Source organism: Podarcis gaigeae (genome assembly GCF_964106915.1).
Source record: "Podarcis gaigeae genome assembly, chromosome: 8".
NCBI classification, from domain to species: Eukaryota; Metazoa; Chordata; class Lepidosauria; order Squamata; family Lacertidae; genus Podarcis; species Podarcis gaigeae.
Window position 1 is genome coordinate 14586724 of NC_139684.1, and position 19886 is coordinate 14606609.

At 45.2% G+C, this 19886-nt stretch overlaps 1 protein-coding gene across 3 annotated transcripts; it reads left to right on the plus strand.

Moving 5' to 3' along the window:
• Positions 1–236: 236 nt before the first annotated feature.
• Positions 237–19569, plus strand: LOC310849723 (F-box only protein 2-like). 3 transcript variants are annotated; one of them, XM_083750349.1, is made up of 7 exons: positions 237–491; positions 4253–4565; positions 9514–9767; positions 12492–12618; positions 15467–15562; positions 17024–17159; positions 19169–19569. In XM_083750349.1, the coding sequence occupies exons 3-7, from the start codon at positions 9515–9517 to the stop codon at positions 19301–19303; spliced, it is 747 nt and encodes a 248-aa protein (XP_083606475.1). In that variant the 5' UTR covers positions 237–491; positions 4253–4565; position 9514; the 3' UTR covers positions 19304–19569. The 3 variants fall into 3 exon arrangements, with proteins under 3 accessions (XP_083606475.1, XP_083606476.1, XP_083606474.1); XM_083750350.1 differs by lacking the exon at positions 237–491 and having other exon boundaries at positions 3999–4565; positions 9497–9767; XM_083750348.1 differs by lacking the exon at positions 237–491 and having other exon boundaries at positions 4000–4565.
• Positions 19570–19886: the final 317 nt, after the last annotated feature.

Genomic DNA, 19886 nt, shown 5'->3' on the forward strand with positions numbered 1-19886 from the left:
GGTGTTGCCAGGGGCTGGCTGAGGTTTATATAAATCAGACCCCTTTCCCTGTTTCCCCAGTCTATTCCTGAGGCTTCAGTAAAGCCATTAAGCCTCAGGTCTTGCTTGAAGCCAAATTGACTTCACTTTCAATCTTGTGGCTGTGTCTAAATGCAGGCAGGTTGGAAGGGATATTCCCAGTCTAGCATAGGGGACTATCAAGTACAAAATCCTGTGGAAGAAATAGCCCGAGGTCACCCAGGGAGTCTCCTGGCTGAGTGGGGCTTTTAACCCTGCTTTCCCAGGTCCAAGTCTACTATGACACACTGTCTCTCCTAGAATCTTGGCACGGTGGCCGTCCTTTCCATGTCACCAAGGGCTGTTGCCCAGCAACAAAGTGTGTGGCCGTTTGAATGGAGGTTCTGGCATCAACGCATAGAGGCTTGCAGAGGTTTGCTGTAGTGACCCTTGCTTACTTGAGTTATAACATGGCATCTGAAAAACTCATGGCAGTAAGTGAATTGCTGTAAACAAAAACTGCTCCCTTTCCCTTATGGGGTACACAAGAACCCTTATAGAGTCCCTTGTAGGTTCTCCATCGGTAGGAGAAAATAACAGAAGCTAACCAGAGAATATTGAGAAGCAAGGCAGCTAGTAAGCCTGATCTTTATTAAAGCTGTTGCAACAGGGTGCTTCCCCACACGCAGGAGAGAGGAGGAGGACACAGGACAAAGGTGTGTAAGCCTTATATAGACTTTTGAGCTGCCCACCCTGAAGCCCAAGACCACCCCCCAATACATCGTATGTACATCAGAGAAGGCACAGACTACAACAGAAATCTGAGTGCCTTGTTTTTATCCTGGCTGCAAGGTTACCTGATTGGATTACCTGGGCATCCTGGCCACTCTTTTGCTTTGATAAATACTCAATTATTGAATCCAGGTCACAGGCTCACCCTATTCATATCTTAACTGTGCCCTTGAGATAGGATTTGTGAGCAAAGAGACAATGGGGAGGCTTCCCATTTCTTTCCACCTTGCAGAGAAATATTTGAGGTCAATTTGGAAGAGACAAATGGTTTCAGGACTTTTTCTGTGGGTCTCTGACATGTGGTCTATACATTTATGAACATTTAATTTATATATATATAAGACCTTAGAACTCTTATAACAGGATGTTGGCATTTCCTGTAGACTTCGCTCTAGAACATAGCATACTGGTCCTTTTATGTATGTTCCTTAGTGTCTCCTGCTCTGAGCTTGAGTCCGCATCACAAGGCAGGCCAGGAATCTCAAACCTGCATTGTGATTCACTGCCTGGCACAAAGCAGCGAGTCATGCCTTAGGTGGGTGTCGCCAGGGGCTGGCTAAAGAGTTTAGAAATCAGATCCTTTCCCCCCTTTCTGTTCCTGGGGCCACAATAACACTGTTAAGCTGAATCACTGCCTTCGGTCTTGCTAGAACCTGCATATACATGTTTACAAAGCTATTGTACTACCAACCTTACTGTATGCTTGTGAAACATGGACCACTTACAAACACCAACTCCAGCTTCTTGAAAGATTACATCAACGGTGTCTCTGAAAAATCTTACACATCAGTTGGGAAGACAGGCAAACTAATGCTAGTATACTGGATGAAGCAAAGATTACCAGTCTTAAAGCAATTATTCTTCAACATCAACTTTGTTGGAATGGTCATGTTGTGCAGATGCCTGATGACCGTCTTCCAAAGCAACTGCTCTATTCCAAACTTAAAAATGGAAAGTGTAATACTGGTGGTCAACAAAAGAGGTTTAAAGGCAAATCTTAAAAAATGTAGTATAAACACCAATAACTGGGAAACACTGGCCTGCGAGTGCTCCTGTTGGAGAACAGCCTTTACCAAAGGTGTCATGGACTTTGAAGATGCTCGAACTCAGAACGCAAGGTACCACCCGGGAACCAATGTCCCCACTGTGGAAGGTCATGTAGGTCCAGAATTGGCTTCCACAATCACTTATGGACTCATTGTTAAAACCGTGTTTATGGAAGACAAATCTTACTCAGCTATGAGTGATCACCAGAGAAGAAGAATACTTCAGGTACCACCAGGTTTGGCAAAGAGCTGTCAAAGGTCAAAGAAAGTGTTGACCTTTGGGCAAGTTTTGAGAAGAGAAGAAATGCCGTTTCCATTTAATGCGAACCTACGTTATCTGCGCTTCCCAGATCAACACACAAACAGAAATTTGCTTTTAGGTGCTTCCTTGTCCCCATTTTGCAAAAAGGTTCTCCGTCCCACGCCCCTCCCAGTATAAATATTAGCATCTTTAGATATCTGCTTTCAAAAATGTGACATCCCTGCCTGGGGGCCTGATCCATTCCTCACATTCTGACATTCCTGTTTCTTTTCTCTCTATTCTCATGGATGGGGAATTGATTTCAACAAACACGAAATCTCAGAAATCAGCCTGGAAGGAGGGGAGGATCTTCCTCCAAGGCAATGTTGTGCTCACCCCCCTCCCCATTATCAATCACTTTTAGAAGCCCCCCCCCAGTCCATTTCTATGGTGGTGGTGCTTGGGTTCTTAGAAGGACAGAAGCAATAGAAGCTGCTGGGCACTTCCAGGGAATTGAGGGACCACAACTGGGGATTTGAGAAGGCAGCCATTTCCTTTCTGACACAAGCAGCCCTGTTTCAGTTCTACTATTCAATGGGCCATGAATACTGTAAATAAGCAGTATGTTATGAAATTCTTAAAATAATAAAAACAATTAGGCAAGTGGGAGATGTCCAAGGGGTCGAAGCTGTTCTCAACAGCAAGGTCGTTGGTCAGAAGGCACGTGGCCTCCAAGAGCTGCTCCGCTGCACATGCCAAAGACCTGAATCAAGTCAGGAAGGTAAGAGGTGCCAACAGGGCAGGACTTGGGAAGAAAAAGCCCAGGTCCCCATCAACAGCATGATTTGTTGGCTCACACATTTAAAGGAAGAGGGAGGCTCCTGTGAGACCATTAAGTACAGAGTGCAGGCTGGTTTCATTGACATGGTTAGCATAAGGTTACCAGACGTCCCCGTTTCCTGGGGACAGTCCCCAGATTTACAAATCATCCCCCTGACAAAATCCATCTATTTAGCAGGAAGTTGAAAGGTGACCCCGGATTCATTGAAAAAAATCTGGTAACCTTAGGTTAGCAGGGGGAGAGTACTTTCTGTTCAGAGACTGACAGATGGTTGTCCTTGAAAACAGCCTCTGCCCAGTATACCTGAAGCAGTGCCTCCACCCCCATCGTTCTGCCGGGACACTGAGGTCCAGCTCCAAGGGCCTTCTGGTGCTTCCCTCCCTGCGAGAAGTGAAGCTACAGGGAACCAGGCAGAGGGCCTTCTCGGTAGTGGCGCCCGTCCTGTGGAACGTCCTCCCATCAGATGTCAAGGAAATAAACAACTACCTGACTTTTAGAAGGCATCTGAAAGCAGCCCTGTTTAGGGAAGTTTTTAATGTTTGATGTTTTATCTTGTTTTTAATATTCTGTTGGGAGCTGCCCAGAGTGGCTGGGGAAACCCAGCCAGATGGGCAGGGTAATAATAATAATAATAATAATAATAATAATAATAAATTTTATTTATATCCTGCCCTCCCCAGCCAAAGCCAGGCTCAGGGCGGCTAACAACAAACAATAAATAATAAATATGATGATGATGAACATTTAATTTATACTTGAGACCTTAGAATTCTTATAACACCACCCTCTTCTGAGGGAGTCGGTTCAGCTCTGACCTTCAGAGAGTTCTCCCTAAGGTTGAGTCAAAATCTCCTTTCTTGTACAGTGGTACCTCGGGTTAAGAACTTAATTTGTTCTGGAGCTCCGTTCTTAACCCAAAACTGTTCTTAACCTGAAGCACCACTTTAGCTAATGGGGCCTCCCACTGCCGCCTTGCCACCACCGCATGATTTCTGTTCTCATCCTAAAGCAAAGTTCTTAACCTAAGGTACTACTGTACTTCTGGGTTAGCGGAGTCTGTAACCTGAAGCGTCTGTAACCTGAGGTACCACTGTAGTTTGAATCCGTTGGTTTGGGCCCCACCCAAACGAGCTTGCTCTGTCTTCCGCGGGACCGCCCTTGGAAGTGTCAATGCAAAGGTTTTCCTCGCAGGGCACGTTTTCCTGGTTTGGAAATGTAAACTGCAAACATTCTCCTAGAGAAGGCGAACTTCGGTCTTGCAGGGCACGTTTTCCTGGTTTGATGCTTGCGTTGGTTCGTCTGCACGAGCTCTCTCTCTCACTCACTCAGCCAAAGGGAACAAGAGCCAAGATCTGAAGTTACTTGCCTGCGACAGACAAGATCAGACCAGTCCCGCTCCAGAGGCGGAGTCTGACGCCCCAGAAAACATCTCTCCTCCTCCTCCTCCTCTTCTCTAACCTTGCTGACGAGGCTGGGACATCAGAGACTTGCTGTGTCACAGAAAGGAAAGGGACCACTGCGATGCTGCGCTAGGAGGCAGAAACCACCAGCTCCTCTTTCTTTCCTACTCCCCTCCTGCAAAATCCACCTTTTCGCCCGCCTGCAGACTCCTCACCTCCCCAACCTTGAAAGTCCGGACGTCTTGAAGGTAGGTGAGCCCTTGCAAAAATGCCCTTCCTCTCCCAACTTGACCCCATTAAAAAATTAGAATGGGCAATTTCGTTTCTAGAAACATAAATAAATCATTGATAGACGAGTCAACGGAGCCCGGATCAAATGATACTGGTTTATGGTTTATGGATGAATGTATTGAGTTGACTTTGTATTTTATGGGCCATTGGACGAATTGGCATTGCTTTTGATGGATCATTTGTTTGGGATTATTTGCTCCCAAAAGGCAGACGTTTCCCAAGGTTTGGGGGCAGAGATCTTGCATCTTTTCATCAAGGTAATAATAATAATAATAATAATAATAATAATAATAATAATAATAATAATAATACTCCACCTTTTCTCCTAATGGCACTCAAGGCAGCTTACAGATAGAAACAAGAATGGCTAAACACACACACACACACAAAAGCCTAACATCAACAGCATGGGTAGGCATACTAAGGCCCTGGGGGCTGGATCTGGCCCATTCGGCTTCTAAATTTGGCCCACGGACAGTGCGGGAATCAGCGTGTTTTTACATGAGTAGAATGTGTGCTTTTATTTAAAATGCATCTCTGGGTTATTTGTGGGGCATAGGAATTCATTTCCCCCCAAAAAATATAGTCTGGGCCCCCACAAGGTCTGAGGGACAATGGACCAGCCCCCTGCTGAAAAAGTTTGCTGACCCCTGATTAACAGAATTAAAACTTGAATGTGGGTTGAATGTGGGGAACCGACTCAAAGGGACAGCAGTGGAGGTGGTAGCAGTAACTACCAGTGTCATTGGAGAAGCACAACTGGCCAACCTTGCAAGGCAGGTGTGCAAAGAAGGGGGTTGTAAGAGGCTGGATGGAGCCCCCCCACTCAGTGGCGTAGCGTGGGTTGTCAGCACCCGGGGCAAGGCAAGTAATTTGCGCCCCCTAACCCGTGGATTTGCGCCCTCTAACCCTAACCCCCAATTGTTGCGCCCGGTGCGGCCGGCCCCCCCTGCACCCCCCACGCTACGCCACTGCCCCCACTTTGTTTTGTGATTGAGGGAGAGGGAAAGGTGTGTCTCAGAGACAATTTCTTAGGACCTTAGGAAGCTGCCTTATGCTGAGTCAGACCATGGGTCCCTCTATCTCAATATTGTCTACACTGACTGGCAGCAGCACTCCAGGGTTTCTGGCAGAAGTCTCTCCCCACCTGGACTTTACCTGGGACCTTCTGCACGCCCAGAATCTCGAGAGATCCCTGCAGGATCTGATCAGATCGTTGGCGGCCAAACTCTGGCTTCTTCTCGTCAATTTTAATAAAACTAGGTTGGGGGCTTGTAAGCTCAAAGGGACTTACGTCCCTAGGAAATGCATTTTGGATCACAACATGCAAGCTTATCTCTAACCCTATATAGCAGGGGTCAGCAAACATTTTCAGCAGGGGGCCGGTCCACTGTCCCTCAGACCTTGTGGGGGGCCAGACTATATATTTTTTGGGGGGGAAAGAACGAATTCCTATGCCCCACAAATAACCCAGAGATGCATTTTAAATAAAAGGACACATTCTACTCTTGTAAAAACACGCTGATTCCCGGACCGTCAGCAGGCCGGATTTAGAAGGTGATTGGGCCGGATCCGGCCCCCGGGCCTTAGTTTGCCTACCCATGCTATATAGATTTGGTGGTGCTGACCACCATCTGTCTGGTTCCCTTCAACAGCGGCTGATTTTCAAATCCTTGAGATTGCAAATTGCTCACCCAGGGGGCTGGGTGTTAATTAAACACCCGCTTGCTAATTTGGTTGTTTTTGAAAATATTTGGCTTCTGTCACATTGGAACGAGTAAGCTGATAGGCAGAGGGAGGTTCTTTCTATTTGAGCAGTGGCTTATAAAATTGCTAAGATTCTCTTGCATACTCCAAAGTCTGTTTGTCTGTTTACTTTGTCGCATTCCCCATGGAGTCCACTAACATATCCTTGCAGTCTAATTATTTATTTATTTTAAAGGATCTCGCCCCTTTGCTCTTCATTTTTAAAACAGTTCCCAACAACTTCTTACAGATCTGTTAAAAAGCTCCTGATGAGCTGCTTGCTTATCAGGGTTTTTTTAAAAATAAAAAGACTGCCCTCGCTTTTATGACCGAAAAAGAAATATCATCAAAGGAAAAAGGGAGGGGGAGGGAGGAGGAAGTGAACAAACTCAGGCATTGACTATTAGTTACCGTACTTTTCGCTCCATAAGGCACACTTTTTTCCTCTTAAAATCTAAGGGGAAATGTCTGTGCGTCTTATGGAGCGAATGTGTGGTCCCTGGGCCGGGGGGGATGGGGACCTGGGCTTCCCTCGCCAGCTCCACAAGTGCGGGGAGCAGCGGAAAGGCTGTGCGCAGCCTTCCTGCTGCTCCCCGGGGCTGGCGGTGAGGGAAGCTCGGCTTTCCCCACCGCCAGACCAGCGAAGCCTCCTTCTGTTCCTTCTCCAGCTTTGCTTGAAGGGGCGCTGCGCAGTTCTCCCTCTCTCACAGTATCCCAGAAGCCAGATTCTTTTTGCTGTTCTGGCTTCTGGGATTCAAAATTTTCTTTTTTTTGTTTTCTTGTTTTTCTCCCCCCAAAACTAGGTGCGTCTTATCGTCTGGTGCGTCCTATAGAGCGAAAAATACGGTACATATTAGTGATAGCCAACCTTCTCCCTTCAAAGAAGCTATATTGGCTTATTTCTTATTCTTTTTTAAATCCTTAAATGTCCCTGTTAAGTAAATTGGCTGAATAACTGGCCCCAAGGTCTCTCAAGGAGCTTGATGGCTGAATTGGCAGGGCTAGGGGGGGTTTGAACCCAGGCATTCCTAGTCTGAGGCCAGCCACTCTGAACTAGCATAAACAAAGCACCCCTATTGAGGTATTGGCTGTGTCAGATTGATTTAAATTTGGTGGTATTTTTAATTCCCCCCCCCCCGTATTTTTAATTAAATTTTCTGTTTTACATTTTAGAATGTTCATTTAAGCAACCTTAAAATATCAATGACTTCCCTTCCTCTCTTTCCATGGTTCAATTTGCATAACTTATATCCCTGTATATTTTACATAAATTAAACCATTCAGGACAGTCCTACCTTGGAAGTCGAATGGAATCCGTTCCAGAACTCCATTCAACTTACAAAACATTCGGAAACCAAAGTGTGGCTTCTGATTGGCTGCAGGAAGCTCCTGCAGCCAATCAGAAGCCGCGGAAGCCTTGTCGGATGTTCGGTTTACAAAGAATGTTCGCAAACCCGAACACTCACTTCCGCGTTTGCGGCATTTAGGAGCCAAAACGTCCGAGTACCAAGGCGTTTGGGATCCAAGGTACGACTGTATTCCATTATTACATCCATCAAAACTTATTTACACTGTTGAATTTTTCTTTTTTTTTTAAAAAGTTTTAAATGCTTTATTTTTCATTTTTCATATATATACAGCACATAATTTTCTTCATTTCAGTCAGTCCAATAAGAATGTCTATGTTCACACAAAAATGCATACAAATTCAGTTATGCGTTTTCTACACAAACCTATGACTTCCCATCCTCTCCATATTTCTTTTATAATAAACATATTACTTTAATTTATCGTTATTTCGATATCATTTTCTTTCATATACATTATTTACAGAAATCATTCAAAGGCAACTGCCATGCTTAGATTACAACTACTTTTCAAATAAATCTTGAAATTATAAATCTTGAAATTAAGATAAATTCAACACTGCTGAATCTATCTTAATGCTGCCAACGTTTTCAAGTGTACACAATTCCCTCCCCCCATATATTCAACAAACCTTTTCCAATTTTCTTTAAACGTATGCTCTTCTTGTTTTCTTATTCTATATGTTAGGTCCGCAAGCGCGCATATTCCCCTATGTATGTGTGTGTACTTCTAAGTACTGGTACTTTTAACATTTTTTAAAAGTTAGGCATGTTCATTAACATAATGGCTCTGTTCCAAGTAAGACTAATATTGGAAAACAGCCCATTGAAATGAATGGGTCTAAGTCAGGCATGCCTTGAAAGGACCTACTCTGAGTAGGGCGACAACCCTAGTACATTTTAGCATAAGCTTACCAGAATTTTTTCAATGAATCCGGGGACACTTTAAATAAATAAATGAATGAATAAATAAATAAATACTACACCTTCGGGATGTTGATGCTACAGCGATGGCAGTGCCAGAGGGGCGGCCACCGTCTTAACTTCAACCACCATGTTTCCTTTTCCTCCAAGGCTTCTATCTCCTTTCTCCATGAGCCTGGGCAGCCCCTGAGTTGTTGGTTCTTCGGTGATGGTGGTGGGGAAGCAGTGCCCCACACCATCAGGCATGGAAGGTGGAGAAGGAGGGCCAAGAGCAGCAGCAGCGGCGGCGAGGAGGGGATCCCTCAGCTGGGAAGCGAGGCTTCACGCTGCCTTCTGGAGCAGCCCCATCCCAACTCCTACTTGCATGGAAGCAGGAGGGGCCTGGGATCCCTCAGCTGGGAAGCGAGGCTTCACGCTGCCTTCTGGAGCAGCCCCATCCCAACTCCTACTTGTGTGCAAGCAGGAGGGGGCTGGGATCCCTCAGCTGGGAAGGGAGGCTTCCCAGTGCCTAACTGAGAGATCCCTGCCCCCTCCTGCTTGCACACAAGTAGGAGTTGGGAGGCTGCTCTGATAGGTAGCATGAAGCCTCCCTTCACAGCTTAGCTGCTGGGGTCAGGGAAGATGGAGGCAGCCCGGAAGCTGCATCTTAGAGCCCCTGCACCACCATCATATGGGGACTTCTGAGCAGCTCCTGAAGCCAGCCAGAGCCAACTGCTCCAGGCTGTTGAGACTGCCGCCGCTGCGTTTCCCGGGGACATTAGATGAAATCCGGGGACATTCCGGGGATGGAATTTGTCCAGGCACTTATTTGCAAATCCGGGAAACAGAGACGTCTGGTAACCTTATTTTAGCAAGCTCTCTCCTCCAGGATGGAGACCCTCCCAGAGCCTCTTCTGGTCCGGATCTTCGCATCCCTCCCTGCGGTGGAACTGGTCTTAGTGTGTCGCCTCGTCTGCTCCCAGTGGAAAAACCTGATTGACGGAGCTGCCCTTTGGTTGTTGAAATGCCAGCAGGAGGGTTTTGCCGGGGAAGATGCAGAAGAGGAAAGCGCCGACAGCTGGCAGACCCTCTACTTCCTGAACAAGAGGAAGCGGAATTTAATCAAGAACCCGGACGGCGAAGGCAAGTGGCTAGAGGACATTCCGGAAAAATAATAGGAGTTGGCAGTAGCGTGGCCCATCAAATCACCCCCCCTCCCACTGTGTGTGGCTTTTGGCACCCTCACACCAGGGTGCTTGTGATCTGGCAGGTCCATAAGACACACACACACACACACATATTTCCCCATACGTTTTAGGAGAAAAAAGGTGCATATTATGGAGCGAAAAATATGGTCCTTTTTTAAAAAAAAAAAAAAAACCTATTTTTGTTTGATTTTACAAATATAAATTTATAACAATCCAAATGCATATCCATATACAGGGGTACCTCAGTTAAAGAACAGCCCTGTTTACGAACTATTTGGTATACGAACTCCACAAAACCAGAAGTAGTGTTCTGGTTAGTGAACCTTAACTTTGTCTACGAATGGAATCCTAATGGTGGAGGGGTACCGGCAGCGGGAGGCCTCATTAAGGAAAGCACACCTTAGTTTAAGAATGGTTTTGGTTTAAGAATGGACTTCTGGAACGGATTAAGTTCGTAAACCGAGGTACCGCTCTATAGAGATTACTCTGGATCTTGAGACCTCTTCACCCCATCCCCTCCATGGGTCCTAATGTCGACATTTACAACTGCATATTATTCCATAATCTATATTTTTATCCATACATATTATCCATAGTATTTGTTACATTACAAGTGAAATTAAAATCCTGCAAATGTTTTCATCTGCTTGCAGTGGTCTCTTAAATAAAGTATACATTTCCCCCCATTAATTTTTTTTTTTTTTTTTTGGTCGTCTTGGTTCCTGAGCTTTCCAGTCAGCTTTGCCATTTCGGCACAGTCCATCAGCTTAGCTTGCCATTCTGGCCCTCTGGATATTACTGAAGAACGATTCCCATCAGGCATTGGTGACATCAAGGCTAGATTACTACAATGTGCTCTTTGTGGGGCTTGCCTTGCATTTAATCATGCAGTTAGTGCAGTGGCAGGGCTACTGGCAAGCCCTGTCAGCATAAAAACTCCTCCCATCAGAGCTGTGCCCTGGTTGCCAATTTGTTACCAGGCCAAGTTCAAGAAGTTGCTACTGATATAGAAAGCTCTCAACAGCCAGCTTGGGATCAGTTTACTTGCGAGATCACCTTACCAAATATATGCCCGTTTCCATCTGTAGAATTGGCACTCTTGCAAGTGCCACAGAATAGCCATTCTGCACTGGTAAGCAATCGATCCTATAGTGTGGCAGTGTCTATCCTTCGGAACCCCCTGCCTCTTGAAATCAGGCAGGTACATTTGCTGTACTCTCTTTAGTGCCCACTTAAAACATTTTTTTCTTTAGCCAAGCCCATTCAGACATATAGAAGTTGCATGTTTGTTTTATCGCTTAGCTCCCACTGACTTTTACCGCCTTTGGATTATTATTTTTAAAGCAGCTTTAAAACTTTAAAACCGATAATTTTAATGCTTTATTTTGTATTCTTGTAAACCGCCAGAAATCAAGCGCTATATCAATTTTGTTAAAATAGATAAACAAAATCAGCCCCAGGCAGCATCTTCAATGGTCAGGGATGATGGGAGTTGTAGTCCAACAATATCTGATTAGGCACAATTGCGTACAAAAATGGGTGTGTTAGGCAAAAACTCACACTAACATGCCATTGAGCTTCCATAAGGACTAGTTTTCTTTTCTTTTTTGCAAAGTGATGTGTAGCTTTGGAGAAATGAACAATAAGACTGTGAAAATGAGAAACTGAGGAAAAACCAAATTGATAGATTTCCTTCCAGGAAGAACAGTATTCTGTGTACATGCATGCATACGTGTGTATGCGTGCATTTGTATTTAAGGAACCACAGAAAGAGGGAGAACGAAGTCAAGTTTTGAAATGTCTTTTTTTTAAAAAAAAAAAAAATATTTAATATTTATTAAAGTTTTAAAGGTTACAAAAAGAAAAAATTGAAAACACCATATTAAACAAAAACAAAACAACACATCACAATAAGGAAAAAGAAAGAAAAAAAAGAAAAAGAAGAAAACAGAAAAATAAAAACAATTAAAAAAACACTGCGAATCTTCCCATAACTTATCTTTCATTTCATAGAATCATAGAATCATAGAGTTGGAAGAGACCCCAAGGGCCATCGAGTCCAACCCCCTGCCAAGCAGGAAACACCATCAGAGCACTCCTGACATATGGTTGTCAAGCCTCTGCTTAAAGACCTCCAAAGAAGGAGACTCCACCACACTCCTTGGCAGCAAATTCCACCATTTGCTTGTTTCCTTGACCTCCTCACACCTCCCTTTTTTGTATTCTAGTTCGGTTAGCTATTTCAGCAAATCCTTTCCATCTTTCCCAATTTTTGTCCTGTAATTTATCTTAATGTAATGTAACTTTACCTTCCCTCCTTTCACCAATTAACAGTCTGTTTTTTCTTAATCCTTTATAACATTTCTGCTAAAACCACATAACTTCATTCCAGCATCCTTCTAACATTCCTTAATTTTACAATGTTTCTGTAAATAAACTTTAAATTTTTCCCAATCTTCTTCCACCGACTCTTCTCCCTGGTCTCGGATTCTGCCAGTCATTTCCGCCAGTTCCATGTAGTCCATCAACTTCATCTGCCATGAAATGTCAAAATGATTGTAAAATGAGTGAAATGTATAAAATTTGTGAAATGTATAAACTTGAAAAGTATAAACATAAATATTTTTAATGTTGCTGTTGTCATTCTGCCATCCCACAGAGGGTCTTGAACATTGGCAGGATGTGGAAAATGGAGGTGACGGCTGGGCAATTGAGGACCTGCCTGGAAATTTTGGGCAAGAATTCCCCAGCGAGGATGTCCATAAATACTTTGTCTCATCTTTTGAGTAAGTCAAAAGTCCTGTAAGGTGGCCTGCTTTGAGCCAAGATGCCTTTGTGGAACATCTGGAATTTGGAGTTCTTTTTATACCTCTGAATGGGAGCAACAATGGAGAGGGTTAATGTCAGTCACCCCCTGCTTATGGGCTGCTTGGTGTCAGGGATGTACGACCCTAGGGACCTCTGTGGCTCTTGGGTTTTCTTATCCATCTGCAGTATGCCACTTTTAACAGGGAAACGGGTGGCGCTGTGGTCTAAACCACCAAGCCTCTTGGGCTTGCCGTTTGGAAGGTTGGCGGTTTGAATCCCTGTGACGGGGTGAGCTCCCATTGTTCTGTCCCAGCTCCTGCCAACCTAGCAGTTCGAAAGCACACCAGTGCAAGTAGATAAATAGGTACTGCTGCGGTGGGAAGGTCAATGGTGTTTCCGTGCACTCTGGTTTCCCTCACGGTGTCCCATTGCACCAGAAGCAGTTAAGTCGTTCCGGCCACAGGACCCGGAAAGCTGTCTGTGGACAAACGCCGGCTCCCTCGACCTGAAACCAGATGAGCATGGCAACCCCATAGTCACCTTTGACTGGACTTCTTCTTCTTCTTCTTCTTCTTCTTCTTCTTCTTCTTCTTCTTCTTCTTCTTCATTTATTTATACCTTGCCCTTCTAGCTGGGTTTCCCTAGCCACTCTAGGCAGCTCCCAACAGAATTAAAAGCACAATAGAACATCAAACATTAAAAACTTCCCTAAACAGGGCTGCCTTCAGATGTCTTCTAAAAGTCAGATAGTTATTTATTTCCTTGACATCTGATGGGAGGGCGTTCCACAGGGCGGGGGCCACTACTGAGAAGGTCCTCTGCCTGGTTCCCTGTAACCTCACTTTTTGCAGTGAGGTAACTGCCAGAAGGCCCTCGGAGCTGGATCTCAGTATCTGGGCTGAACGATGGGAGTGGAGATGCTCCCTCAGGTATATAGGGCTGACCTAACCATCCAGGGGTCCTTTACCTTTTACCTGGATGGGGTTGGGGGGAGTAATGTGCATGGAACCTAAGTGTTGTAGCCCGAAGTGCTGCAACTCAGGGTTCCGGTCACTCCATTCAATCCCTCTGAACCTCCCCCTTCTGGCTTCTGAGCATGCTTAGTTCTCATTGGGCTGTTTTCGGCACGTCCCTTTGGATACTCCTCCAACGAAATACCTTTTTGTGGTTCTGTAACATCATTCTTGTGGATGGGCGGTGCTGTTTGGGCCTCATGTGAACCGGCACTCATGACCTATGGGTGACACAGCAGCACAGATCCTCCAGTGGGGGCTGTGTGATGACAACCTTATGTTTTTATGTATATAGAGAGAGAGTTAAAAGATTGTCAAACTGCGTAATCAAAGAGACTCCTCTAAATGACCTACATAAAATAAAATCTGTGGGGGGTACCATTTTTGGCTAAAATAGAAATGGTGCGGTAACCTGAGCATCAGAAATAAAGGGAAGGATGAACTCCTCCCCATATTATGGGCTGTATTCAAGCCCATATTCACCATTTGATTGAGTGCAGATAGCAAATAGTTTGAGGCAGTTTCATACCCTCCAAGTATCCCTATTTTCCAGGATCAGTCCCAGATTTACAGAAGCCATCCCAATTTCTGATTTGATCCCAGAATGCCCCGCTTTCCCTTAAAAAGGTAAAGGGACCCCTGACCATTAGGTCCAGTTGTGACCGACTCTGGGGTTGCAGTGCTCATCTCGCTTTATTGGTCGAGGGAGCTGCCATACACCTTTGGGGTCATGTGGCCAGCATGACTAAGCTGCTTCTGGCGAACCAGAGCAGTGAATGGAAACACTGTTTACCTTCCCACCAGAGTGGTACCTATTTATCTACTTGCACTTGATGTGCTTTTGAACTGCTAGTTTGGCAGGAGCAGGGACCGAGCAACAGGAGCTCACCCCATCGCAGGGATTCGAACTGTCAACCTTCTGATCGGCAAGTCCTAGGCTCTGTGGTTTAATCCACAGTGCCACACGCTTTTCCTTGTTGTTGTTTAGTCGTTTAGTCATGTCCGACTCTTCGTGACCCCATGGACCAGAGCACGCCAGGCACTCCTGTCTTTCACTGCCTCCTGCAGTTTCACTGCCTCCCGCAGTTTGGACATCCTTTTCCTTAGGATGTCCCTATTTTCATTGGAGAAATGTTGGAGGTTAGGGAGTTATCCGACCCCAAGCCATCTGAAGTGTTTAATGTTTTATTATGTTTTTATATAAGTTAGAAGCTGCCCAGAGTGGCTGGGGCAACCCAGTCAGATGGATGGGGTACTGATAGTAAAATTATTATTATGGAATAGCATGTCCCTATTTCCATCGGAGGAAAGTTGGAGGTTATGCAGTTGCTGTCAAATGAGGAAGAGGAATTGTGTAGAGAACGCTACTAGCAGCGAGTGGCCTGAGAGGGAGGATGTTTTATTATGTTTTTATATATGTTGGAAGCTGCCCAGAGTGGCAACCCAGCCAGGTGGGTGGGGTGTAAATAGTAAAATTCTTATTACAGTGGTACCTCAGGTTACAGACACTTCAGGTTACAGACTCCGCTAACCCAGAAATAGTACCTCGGGTTAAGAACTTTGCTTCAGGATGAGAACAGAAATCGTGCTCCAGCGGCGCAGCGACAGCAGGAGGCCCCATTAGCTAAAGTGTTACCTCAGGTTAAGAACAGTTTCAGGTTAAGAATGGACTTCCAGAATGAAGTAAGTTCTTAACCAGAGGTACCACTGTATTATTATTGAATAGGACGTTCCTATTTTCATCAGAGACATGTTGGAGGGTATGCAGTATTATACATTCTTCTCACGTGTTAACCTTTTTTAAACGTCACAGGTGGTGCTGTAAGTCGCAAGTCATTGATCTCCGCGATGAAGGATACTGGGAGGAGCTTATGGACACCACCCAGCCTAAAATTGTGGTGAAAGACTGGTAAGAGGGGGGTGGGGTGGAGAGACTGTGGAACCTGTAGAATTGTAGAATTGAATTCAATGTAGAATTGAACCCTGCCTCCACCACTGCTTGTCGGCTGATGCTATGCCTATGGGAATGTTGTAGATACTAAAAGAGGATCTCAAGACTCACCCCCATCCCCTCCATGGGTCCTAATGTTAACATTTACAACTGCATATTATTCCATAATCTATATATTTTTAATCAATCCATATTATCCATAGTATTTGTTACATTGCAAGTGAAATTAAAATCCTGCTAATGTTTTCATCTGCTTGCTGTGGTCTCTTAAATAAATTATAATTTCCCCCCATTCCTTTATAAAGTTTTTTCCTCCTGGGTTCTGGGTTTTCCAGTCAGCTTTGCCAACTTAGCACATTCCATCAGCTTAGTTTGCCATTTTCTCTGGTAGGGACTTTGTCTTCTTTCCAACTCTGGGCTAATAACATCTGGGCAACTGTTGTTCCATACATAAAGAGTATTTTCTGCTCCTTGGCTATGTCGGTACCTGTAATTCCTAATAAAAACACTTCTGATTTCTTAACAAAAGTTATTTTAAGCCTTTCCCCCCCATTTCATTATATATCATCTCCCAGAAAGCTTTTATTACCTTACAAGTCCACCACATATGATAAAAGGTACCTTCTTTTTCTTTACATTTCCAGCAGATCAATAATAATAATAATAATAATAATAATAATAATAATAATAATAATATCTTTATTATCACTGCCCCCTCTCGGGGACAACGAAATTACTTGGCTGCTCCATCCACCCAGGTAGGGCACTCCACACAAAATCAAAACAACTATAGAAACACTAATTAAAACAATACAGTATAATACAGCAAGGAAGATTAGATGACTTTCAAAGTCCAGGCTTCCCATTCAGGGCCGAGATCGCTCTGGAGAAGAAGCTGTTCTTAAGACGGCTCGTTCTTGTCTTCATCGTCCTGTATCTCCATCCCGACGGCAGGAGCTCGAAGAGACAGTGACCAGGATGCGATGGATCTTTTACTATGTCCAGTGCCTTCCTCTGGCACCTTGTGGCATAAATCTGCTCTAAGGTGGAGAGTGGGCAGCCAGCAATGCTCTCTGCTGCCTTAACAACTCTGCACAACCCCATCCTGTTCTGGGTAGTACAGCTTCCGTACCACACACATAAGCCATAAGTGAGCACGCTCTCAATGGCACAGTGATAGAAGGCAAGCAGCAGTTTCTGCGGAAGATGGTTTTTCCTTATACTTGTCTTATACATTTTTGCTAACTTAGAAGGAGTCAAATGCCACCGCTGAGATTAAAATCTATATTACGTCCTATATCTGTTGCCCAGTGCGTCATAGACAGCCTCAAGCTGCGTTTGGCACTTCCGCTGCCAGCTTCACATGACTGGCTCATGCTCAAGTTACATAGTCACAGGTGTTGTGGTCTCATCCTGCAGGTATGCGGCCCGGTGTGACGCTGGTTGCCTCTACAACTTGAAAGCGCAGCTCCTGTCTTCGACAGAGGAGGTGCTGGCCGAGTTTGTGAGCGACACCATTGCCGTCCCGCAAGGCAACGAGGGTGAATGGACGGAGGTGGGTGTTGATGGAGGGGACCTGCCCATGTGTGTCTCCTGTCGCAAGCATTCCCAGTTCGCTTTGCCTTTTTCCAGCATCGGCTTGGCTTGTGGACATTAGTAACTGATCCCGTATATAATAATAATAAATGTAATTGATACCCTGCCCTCCCCGGCCAAAGCCAGGCTCAGGGCAGCTAACACCAATAAAATTACAATAGAAACATAATAGGGGAAAAAAGCAATTTAAAATACAGGTTAACTGCAATTTAAAATGCAGCCTCATTTTAAAAGTAGCCCATATATTGCGTACGTCTGTAAATCATAGCTGTCAACCGTCCCTTATTTGGCGGGAAACTCCCTTATCCCAGCGCCGTTTCCCGCTGCTGTCCAAGATTGATGATGTCCCTTAAATTTCCCGGGTTTCAAAGGAAGCAGCTCCTCTCCCTCCCTCCCTGCCGGCCAGGGAGGAAGGAGGCCCAACTGTGTTGCTTGGCTGCGTTGCTCACCCAATAAGGAGTCTAAGAACGACTGGGGGGTGGAGCTTGCATGCCTTGTGCTGATCAAATCGGCCGCGTTGCCTGGGGACTCGCCTTTGCTCAGCGCTTCCCAGCAGAGAGGTGACGGTGGTTTCCCTTGCTGCATCCCCTTTGCTGGGTTGCTGCGCTGTGGGAACCACCGCTTGAGGATTTGTTTGGCTGCTGGTTGACTAAAATCCCTTATTTTGGCTGCTGGTCCCTTATTTTCAAATCTAAATTGACAGCTATGCTGTAAATCTCAGGCCTGGAGCCTGAAAGTGGCCCTTCAAGCATCTCTGCCAGGCCACCAGGGTAGGGTATGACCCCTCTCCAAGCCGCATCTCTCACCTGGAGCACACCTGGAGTGCTTTTGCCTGGCTATGATGACACCTCTTGCTTCCTTGAACTACATCTCCCATCAGCCTCAGCAAGTGTGGTCAGTGGCCAAGGGTGATGGGAGTTGTAGTCCAGCAACATCAGGAGGCCCAAAGGTTCCCCGCACCTGATGCAGATCCTGCCTTGAGCAGGGGGGCAAATCATGCAACCTCCTTGGTACCCCATCCCCAAATACTCTGATTCTGGGCTTCAACTGTTAGCCAATATTGCTGAGTGGATTTTTAGCTGTCTTGTCAGGGATCCTGTCTGTGCATGTAGATCAGGGATTCCCAAACTTGGATTTCTAGCTCTTTTTGGACTACACTCCCATCATCCCTAGCTAGTGGTCAGGGATGAGGGGAATTGTGGTTCCAAACCAAGTTTGGGAAACCCTGGTGTAGACTGGGAGTGAGGAACCTTGGGCCCTCCAAATGTTGCTGGACTCCAACTCCCATCAGCCCCTGCAAGTGTGGCCAGTGGCCAGGCATGATGGGAGTTGTAGTCCAGCAACATTTCGGAGAGCCAAAGGTTCTCCACACCTGCGTGGGCCAGATGTCCTCTTACGTGCCGTCCAATTCTTTTTTTAAGAAATATTTTATTGATTTTCCATTTTCAAAACAAATATCCAATATCAATACTAAACATTAGTTTTTCACCCCCACCCCCGTTGACTTCCCTCAGCTTCCATTTCTGGTTTATCACATCAAATGATACGTTCTGCTGTTTATATTCAATACTTTATTATCACAGTGGTATATTCCATGTTTTATGTAAAAAAAATTGTAAATGCTTATTTAAATCCTGCCAACGAGTCCATTTTTTTGGGTGTTATTGCAAATATATTGTAAAAGGCTCCCATTCTTTTTCCAAGCCCCTGATGCCCTTTTCTCACAGTTTGTCCACTAAGTTTGCTAACTCTGCGTAGCTCATTGGTTTTTCTTGCCATTGTTCTTTAGATGGTACTTCTCCAGTCTTCCAGTTTTGTGCTATTAGAATTCTTGCTGCTGTTGTAGCATACATAAATAATGTCCATTTTCTTTTGGCAGCAGGTGCCTTCCAATTTTTTTTTTTTTTTGGGGGGGGCAAATATTTCCCTCTAACGCTCTTGCCTTTTTCTCTTCATCCTGCACCCAAGATCACCCACACTTTTGCCGACTACGGTCCCGGGGTCTGCTTCGTTCGCTTCGAACATGGCGGTCAGGACACGGTCTACTGGAAGGGCTGGTATGGAGCACGGGTGACGCACAGCAGCGTGACTGTGGAGCCATAGTGGCAGAATCGGAGAGCCCTGGAGCCGCTTAGGAGCCTGCGCATCATGCCATCCCTCAGCGAGGCCAGAGTGAACTTTGCATGGTCGTCTTCAGGGCTGGATGAAACCTGGCGCTAAATGCCCAACAGGACTTTTGGGCTTGCTGCGATCTATTTCTCTGGAATTTCCCTAAGCGATAGAGAAAATAGAGTGCTTTCTTACGTTAAAAGTATTTCCCTGGGTCTTCCAGCAATGTAGAATAATATGATGCTGGCTTGTGTGTTAAATATATATATATACAATAGCAGTAACCACTTCACCAAGGGTGTAAAATGTTTTAAAATACTGAGAGTTAATTAGACATCACCCCAGAACTGGTCCTACTAAACATATTCCAAGACAACAATGCCCATTTACACCACAAAGCACTCATAACTCACCTACTTTCAGCAGCCAGAAACACCATAACCAGACGCTGGAGAGACCTGTCAGGAGTAAGCATGGACCAATGGTACCAAATAGTATGGGAAACAGCCCTACTAGAAAAATTATCCAATAAACTGAAACTGACACGGGGACAAACAGAAGAAGATGCCTTTACCCC